Consider the following 8,949-nt stretch of genomic DNA (forward strand, 5'->3'; position numbering starts at 1 on the left):
ATTCTCATACCTACCATATATACACAAAAAATTTCATAAAGATCGGTCATGCCGTTTAGGAGGAGTTCGACCACTAATACCGTGACACGAGATTTTTAAGTATTAGATACTATTTTTGAACTTCTTAATTTCTTAGAAAGATTTAGAATATGCAGTTTTGTAGCCTATTCAATTTTAGTGGAATAAAGAGCAAGTTGTAAGTAACTGCAACTTACCCTTGATTTTTGGTAATTTCTTTGTTGAAGGTGTTGCTCATTTTCCCCATACAAAAGAATTGTCGAATCGTCTGCGTATGGAAGAAAATGACGGACACCGTCAACAAAACAAAATTGAATGGACTACAAAGCTGCAAATCTTTCTAAGAAATCTAATCTAATCATATGTCATTCAAAAATGCATCAAAAGCGCCAAGTATCCGTGAGTTTCCCCGTTTGATTTCAAAATTGGAAAACTACCAAAGGGTTACCGCCTTTCCTCTACGGCAATACAGAAAGGGGAGTTCTACTTAGGAAGGTGTATAATCCCTCGAGATTTTCGGATTTGAAAAAGGTGCTGCATTTGACCTTTGACTTTTCGTAACTACCGTATTTCTCGTTTCCCCCAAAACAAAATTATACGGTTATGCTTGCCTCAGAAACCCCTATCGAACTCGTTTTTTTTTGTAATTTATCCATAGTTCGGTTTCTTAACTTGTTCCCATAGTCTACAATCTCCAACTTCTAGTAATTCGCATTTTCCTTTCTTTTCAGTGTACCATGGAACAAGAAGACACCTGCCGACCTGTTCCCGCCCCGCGTCGTCTCTATCCTGAGCTGCGAAAGCTTGACTACGAAAATGTGACTGTTGAATTGATAAATAAAAATCTCAACATAAACTCAGAAAACTTACACACAGTAACTAATTGCACCGAAAAAGTACCGAATAATAAAATATTTTTTGGTTCCCATTCTGATTTGGACGACACAGCCAGCACACGCAAATCCATTCTCACCGAAACAAATGATCTATATGGGCCCAACGCTAACGAAACGGTTGCCACTCCAGGACCCATATATTCTACGCCAACTCCCGCGCCACGCCCACGCAAGCCACAAAATACTGATGTAGAAAATGACAATAACATCTATGAGAATACCGAAGTGCTCCACGCATCGCCACAAACAACTCCAACCCTTTATCCAGAGCTGCCAAACAGCACACGCGCCATCAGCAAGGAAAACTCACCCAACACATCCACTTCGTCATCACCATCCGGCAGTCGTGCCGCACTGCGCAAAGCGCCCCTACTACCTCCCAAGACATACCTGAGTGCGGAGCGTGAACGCAGCAACCGTGCGCAACGATATTCCATTGGCAGTGAAGTGTCCACCACGAGCAGCTACAATGTAACCATTGGAGGTGGTGGTGCTCATGCAGGTGTCGGCGGATTGGATGACTGCGCTTTTGGCATTGGCTACACACAAAAATCAGCCTCCAACGCAACACTCAATTCATCTGTGGATGAGTCGAATGACAGCGGCGATAATTCGAAATTCAAATCACCTTCACCCGGGTATGTAAGAAGCAACGCGGGTGGCAATCCGAATTTGAACAGCTATGCGCTGAACGATGGTAGTGATATTAGTGTACGCGATGATGAGGATGATGATGTTGATATTCAATTTGAGAGTGATGATAGTAGCCGCAACAACAACAACAACAACAGCAATAAGTTCACTTGCATTTCCGCCAACAGTAAAATGAATGAAAAATGCGCATTCATTGCATTAACCGCCAATGTCCCTACATCTGCTATTGCGTGCAACCAAACTAAAGACAAGTAATGCTTATCACTATGTGAATGAATATACGATTTGTAGTTGAATTTGAATTTCTCACTAATCAGTTAGTAGCATTCTTGCATGTAAATGGCGCTAACAAATTGTATGGGTGTTTGTGTCTAATCAAGTAAATAATAGGTTATGAATTTGGTAATAATGCACTTTAGTAAGATTTGTTTGGTTTTTGTGCACAATAACACTTAAAAAATATATAAATCTTAATTTAGCTGTGCTTCTATAGAAAATTGTAAAGTTTGCAATGTTACCAGTGCAATTTCAAGTTTATAACTCCAAGAATTTTCAGCTTTATAACATAAGATGCTGAAACCAAAGAAAGTCAGCGTAAGCGCAAGTAAATGACTTAGTCGATCTTGAATTTGGCTCCTCATATCTGACATTAGCCATTGTTAGCTCCTACCAAGAAGCCATCAAGCTCAACACAGACAGACTACATCGTTTACTATACTTAGGACAACAACACGTAGTTCTCAGATAAAATAACCGGTGAAGTACTATAAATTTCTGTACAGGTATATAGAACCTTACAGGCAGCGCAAGAATTCGGAGAGTCCTTGTAAGAATGCGGACTGAAGATTTGGGGCTCCTGAAAAGGCCCGAAAGATTTTTCACGAACTGCTGCATGGAATCCTCTAACTTACTTGTTGCATGCCACTGAGCACAGAGGATTGATAAGGTCCCTCCCGCTACAACGGTAGGAAACGACGGTCCGCACATACACAAAAGGATAAACCAGCAGGCTAACCAAAGTCCCACTAACCCATCAGTTATATTTACTTTCTGCTAAAAACCACGGAAACAATTTTAGACAGGCATATCGGGGATAGTTCCCTTACCGGAAACACTTTGCTTCAAACCTATCATACAGGAAAATCTAAAAACTATGATCTTCGCAGTCTTACAAGTAAAATTTCTAAGTCCACGGGGAAGAAAGAGGTGGTGGCAGGATGTTTCTTCGAAGTTGAAGGCGCTTTCGAAAACACGGCAGGGGGTTGATGTAGCCAAATGTCGCAGGATAGCAAACGTCCTTACATCCAAAATCATTTAATCCATTCTAGGACTGGAAAAAGTCAGATTCTTAGCTACGAAAGAGTGGCCCGCACGGGGTAGTGAGCCCCTCTGCTATGGCTCATCATAGTAGGCGAACTACTCTGCCTTCCTAGTGAAAAACGCTTCGATGCACAGGATTACACGGACAACATTCTCATCATAATCAGACGGAGGTTTATACTATCTTCAAACGCTTCTTCAACCGCAAATGTTCGTTTCCCATAACCCAAGTCATTTTGCCATGCTCTGGGTACAGCAAGTCTTCTGCCCCTTTGTTTAATTGGATAATGTAGCTCTTTTGCTTCTCCGTCGGCTTAGATACCTGAAGTACATTCTAGTCCAGTGTTAGTAAATATATTCGTGTTTTGTGCCTACAAAAAGTGCAGGGCGTCCTCCAACTTCACCACAAACGGGATTCGTAGCTCTACCTTTCGGTAGTCATCTGTAAGTAAGGCTCACTAAGATCTCGCAACGCGACAGTCAGGTGCTGCTTGGCTACCTAGTTTAGTCTTACGGGACCTGGGATCCCATTTTTATACTCGGCTTTCTCAGCTTTCCCGCTGCTCTTTGTCATTGCCACATTTGAAGTCGACTGCCCATCGACGTCGCTTTTGTGTTGCCTTGCGGCCTTCTGTAGCGGTTTGTCGCTGTATGATTTTCCGCCGTTTAATAGCCGGCCTCTCATTTTCCGCATGCTCTCACAATCTGTCGGATCAACGACGGCTCCCAGGCGCTGGATTATGCCCAGTGCCGCTTTGTATTGCAATATGGCTGTCCCTCACTCTCTATTTCGCACCTGTTTGCTCTCTGCCGTCTTCGCGTCTCTGGCAGAGACCACGCTGCTTTCGCCACTATCGGAGTCAGTGATCGCTTTTCCCTTAGGAGCTCTAGCGAACGACTTTCTTTCTTCTTCATTTTTCTCCTTCTGTTTTTGTTTTCCTTGTTGTTGTTCATCATCTTGGTCGTACCGCCACCTCCCCGACAAAGCGGACATAGTGGTCAAAATATATCGACTGCTGAGTGGAAGATCGACCTATCTCGGCAGCCAGTTCGAAAACGCCATATCTCAAAAAAATTTCCAAGAACGCCCTATTTCAGAATTTTATTGAAAAACGCCCTATCTCAGAATTCGGTTCAAAAATGCCCTATCTCACTTCAAAATGTATTGGAAATTGGATGAGATAGGGCGTTTTTGAATCGGCAGCTGAAATAGGGCGTTCTTGAAAAGATTTTTGAGATAGGGCGTTTTCAAACTGACTGCCGAAATAGGACGATCTTCCACTCAGCAGTCGATATGGTGAGGGCATGCATCGTCCACCGTAGTAGCGCCCTTTGCCACGGTAAATCCACCGTTACTTTCCAAGGCGGCCCGGGGAAGGCTTTCGTAAGCGAGCGGGATATTTTGGGGCACCCAGCCTGGCCGATCATTAGCACGGAAACGCTTGACCTTGATCCCGCCCCTGTAAGGAATTACCTGACATCTATTCCGATAGCAGCTATTAAGGAAATTAAGCACATAGCACTGACCCCTTATCTTAGCTAGATACCGTCCTGACATCGCATAGCCTCACCCTCTATGGGAAATTTGAGCCTATTTTGTGGCCAGAAGTCAATTTCTTGACATGCTTGAAATTAATTTTTGTTTGCATCTTCAAAATACTTCAGAGTAAAAAACTGTATACCCTGTTTTTCGATAAATTGCTTACCGTTGATTTGGTAACCCTCAAACGTATAGTTTCGAAATTTTCTGTAGCTTGATTTTGTGCCACTTTCAAATGCGTGTATCTCGTAATCGATTTCCTGCTTTTCAAAAGTGAAAAGTGGAAAGAAAGAGTGACGGTCAGCAAAATATTTACCAATTAAAACTTGTATTATAGTTTAAAGGTTGTGCCAAAAAAACGTCCGCATTCAAGTGACTTTAAAGTGAAATTGCACAATTAAAAAAAAAAAAATTATTTAGTTTACAAATTTTTTTTTAAAACGTTTAAAAAAAACTCATCAATAAATCGGTAGAATAGTCCATGATCTCTTATTTCCCCATAATCTTATACTGCGATTTTGTGCGATAGTAAAGAAATTATAATTTTTCTTAGGTAACTACTTCGTACAAAATCATGAGTTTTATGAAATAATTCACGGTATTATAATTTAAAAGTTAAAAGTAAAAAACCTGTCAGGTAACAAAGAGAAAGTTTTAAACTTAATGTCAGTGTAGGATTCGAGTCGATATTTAAAATAGAACGTACGAGGGATCTGTTTATTTTTTGTGTGGTGTGTGTGACCATTACGGGTTAATTTTTGCGCGGCAAGGCCACAACTTCTAGTCCTACTACTGGGCCAAATTTTAAATAGATATCTCAACTTTTAGAATTTAGGCCACAAAATATGGTCAAATTTCCCATAGTGCACTGTAGTATCCATTTCCGGTCGGTACCCTCGCGGTGGCTTTAGCCGAGGATTTTCGCCAAGCATTTGAGTCAGAAGTCTCAGAGTTCTGAATTCTAGCCCCCATTGTGTTTCCCAAAAATGCGTCAGAAAAGATAATATTTCCCTTCTTAGAAGGCCACGCCAATATGAGTCCAGGTTAGGAGTCATATTAGAGTATGAAATATGACGCTTTCTGAGTATTAAAAACAAATGTTTTTTTTATAATTCTGATTACTAGTTAATAAACGTTTACTTCCACGTGAACTTTGATACTTTTGTTCAACTCAGAATTTAAGACACCAAAAGAGTCCGAAACGAGTATGTGGTTCACTTGTCTCAGAATCATATTTATGACGAAATAAAGACACATTTTAGATTCAAAAATTCTGGGCACTCAGAAAATTGTTTAAATGGAATGTTTAAATGGTCGTGTATAGTCATATGTACGTATATACATGTGTACATATGTATGTAGTTTTCCAGATTTTATGCTATGAGACGTTCCCACTGTTACGCATACACGTATTTGCTGCGTAAATTTAATTACTCTCGGCGCTGATAAAAAAACATTGACTGTTAATGCAATCTGCTCCAATAAAAACACATTTCCTAATATGCGACATTTATGAATGAACGTCAATATATTTAGTAGAGATGGCCTAAAAACGCATTGGGCTATTCCATTTCATAGATGGGCCATTTGTACCACGAAAATTTTCTTTTCTTCATAAATTTAAGTATAAAATGCGTAGCAATACTGCATTTCGATAAATCCACATAATTCACTAATTTATGAGTTATTACCAAATACGAAAAAATTATTAATTCATTTTATTTGGGAAAAACTAAGTTTTTTCTGCCACGGACTGAATAAAAATATACCTTCATTTTTGAAAGAGAAATATTTTAATGCAACTCTGCGAATAAATTTCACATTTCTATTTAAACAAGATGCTTTATTATAAACTAAGCAACCTGAAATACTTACAGGACAAAACCACAACAAAAACTCTGGCTTTATTATATAAAAATCCGAGATTGCCCTGCCACGGGCGGGACAACTTTTGCCGCATACGATTTTCTTGATGACCTTGGTTTCTAGTGTTATCCATATTAAAGAGATTAACTATGATAAGTATCAAAAGCCATGTAACAAGATCAATTTACCCACTTTTATCACAATACAGTAGGGCTGACATAATCCTAAACCAATATATTCCCTATAAGTATAGTTTCTTTGGTTCTAATATTATAAGCAATTTTTTTTTTTCTTATTCAGGGTTTCCAACCATAATTTTAACGATCATGCTTATTTTGCTTATTTCAATGTATAAAGCTACGGACCTTTTGAGTAAACGATCAAGAAATAAATTGCTATTATTTTGTGTGTGTGAATAGTAGTGTCCAAGGAGTTCTGACAGCTGATATTTTATAGCATGCTGTCTCACTTTTTCCTTACGAAATAATGAAACGGGCATATATTTCTGTTGAAAGCAAGGGTGCCTTGTAGTACTCTTCACAAACAAACTTCAGCAATCCATAGTAGAAAGCGTAGCAAATTTCTTAAGCACTTCGTACTGCTTTAGACAATTTGGCACACTAAGTTTTTCTTGAGCATTTCTTGGGCTTTTTTTGTTCATCGAACTACAGAAATGTTTACAAATAATAACATAAAAACAGATTTAATTTTTATTAACCCTTAACTTCAATTGCATTGCTGTTTGGATACAAATATTTGAAACCAATGGTTCGTCTCTATGGGAAGGCAATGGTGTTATTGAAGAGATTAAAAATAATTTATTACAAATGGGGAATAACGAATATTTAAACAAATTTAAAACTACCAGCGCAGATCTCTATTATTTGAGAATATCAAGCAACACTTTATTGTCCATTGCAATTTTTCAATCATTGAAATAAACATTAAACTGTACTTAATTTTTGTTGATTTGCGAGCATATTTACCAAAGTTTTAGTGCTTATCTAAGCGCTTAAAATGGATTTTTGCTTGCTTATTTTCTTCGGCCCTGTTGATGATGATGATATGCTCAAGTTCGGATTTTTTTTGTCATAAAAGAAAAAATTTCTCCTGACGGTGACGTAACTTGGAAAAAGCGGGCCTTTAAGTGGTCTTGAAAGTTTGCCTTACCACCATTAGCAAATTTCCGCATATCCTACAACGCGCTTCATAATCATTTTTGCCTTTTTGTATATGCATAACCTGAAGATAATTTAGGTAGGATATCTTAAGTGAAGTGAAAAGACTGAAAAAAGTTCTTCCCTGCATGCTTTCTATAAAGGTGTTTCCTATTTTTGTAATTTACGCGAATGTACTTAAGTATCTATCTATTTATATATATAATCGCGAAGGGATTTGTTGTCCAGGATCAAAGATCTGTACCGTTGGCCCGATTTTCAAAAATGAGATGACAAATTAAAGCGCTTGGTCTGTAGATGTGCAAACTGGTTTTAGTTTTTCGAAAGGAGTTGCCAGCTGTTGAAAAATTCAATTCAAATTATTTAATACTCAATGCGATCAAATCCGCACCGTTTGTTCCATTTTCCAAAGTGAGACGTCAAAAAATTCAAAAAATTATATTCAAATGGTTTTGAAAAACTTTGTTTCTTAGCGGAACCCTGCCACCTGTTTAAAAAATCATATTAGGTAAGAGAAATATGTATCACCATATGGGTGCCAAACTAAAGTGGTTTCAGAAAGTAGTATTTTGAATATATTTTGAAGAGGATTGCCATCTGCTTGAAATGTCGAATTTAGTTTATTTATACACAAGTTATACGAAATATCAAAATATGGATGTCAAACGAAGGATTGTTAGGACATCTTTGTTTTAAATCTAAGAATATTTTTGAGGTGTTCGGTATATGGATATCAATCGAAGTGGATTTGAAAAAATGTTATTTCGGAATTGTATTTAGCGGGGTTGCCACATGTTTGAAAATTAAAGTTCCATTTAATTCATCAGTTAATTAAAATATGCATCGCAGTGTCCGGCGAAGGAGAGTTACCAATTATTAAGCTTGAAAATACATTTGCAGAGGACTACCGGTCTCCGAATGAAGCTTTAACGCAGTGTAATATGGGTAAATCATATCCATCGGGCCAATCGGAAAACACGCCATTTCGGCAAACTCAGTGGTGCAGCACGTCGACGTAATCGGACATTCACGACACTTTCTCTCACTGCAAGTTTTTTAGTAATAACTCGACTCCAGCCCCACCTGACGGCTCCTTTTTGTTAAAGTATTGCCCTTACCATTACCAATACATATCCCGAATATGAGCCAAATCGCATCATAAATACGAATTTTTAGTAATAACTCGACAACTTTCAAATAGTCCCACCTCTCTCCATGAGTATGCCATTGCTTTCATATATCTCCAAACCATGTTCGAGTTTTTTAGCCTATAACCATCCTTGGAAATTCTACAGTAGGTGTGGGAAATTTCAAAAAAATCGGTACAGCCGTTCTCGAGCTTTGCGAACAGAAAAACGGCTTTCAAAATATATATTAGTATAGATTACTCGACTCCAGCGCTCCCTAGCTGAAATAAATATATAAAATATAACCGAAATCGGACTATAAATACGATTTTTAGTAATAAGGCGATCCC

At 38.4% G+C, this 8,949-nt stretch overlaps 1 protein-coding gene across 1 annotated transcript; it reads left to right on the forward strand.

The window, feature by feature from the left end:
• The first annotated feature begins 320 nt into the window (after positions 1–320).
• LOC108370531 (GATA zinc finger domain-containing protein 14-like) lies at positions 321–3,709 on the forward strand. The gene has a single exon (XM_017625864.1). The coding sequence runs from the start codon at positions 756–758 to the stop codon at positions 1,821–1,823; it is 1,068 nt and encodes a 355-aa protein (XP_017481353.1). The 5' UTR covers positions 321–755; the 3' UTR covers positions 1,824–3,709.
• The last annotated feature ends 5,240 nt before the right edge of the window (positions 3,710–8,949 follow it).

This window comes from Rhagoletis zephyria, unplaced genomic scaffold (genome assembly GCF_001687245.7).
Source record: "Rhagoletis zephyria isolate East Lansing unplaced genomic scaffold, Rhagoletis_zephyria_1.1 Rzeph_scaffold_04298, whole genome shotgun sequence".
NCBI lineage: Eukaryota > Metazoa > Arthropoda > Insecta > Diptera > Tephritidae > Rhagoletis > Rhagoletis zephyria.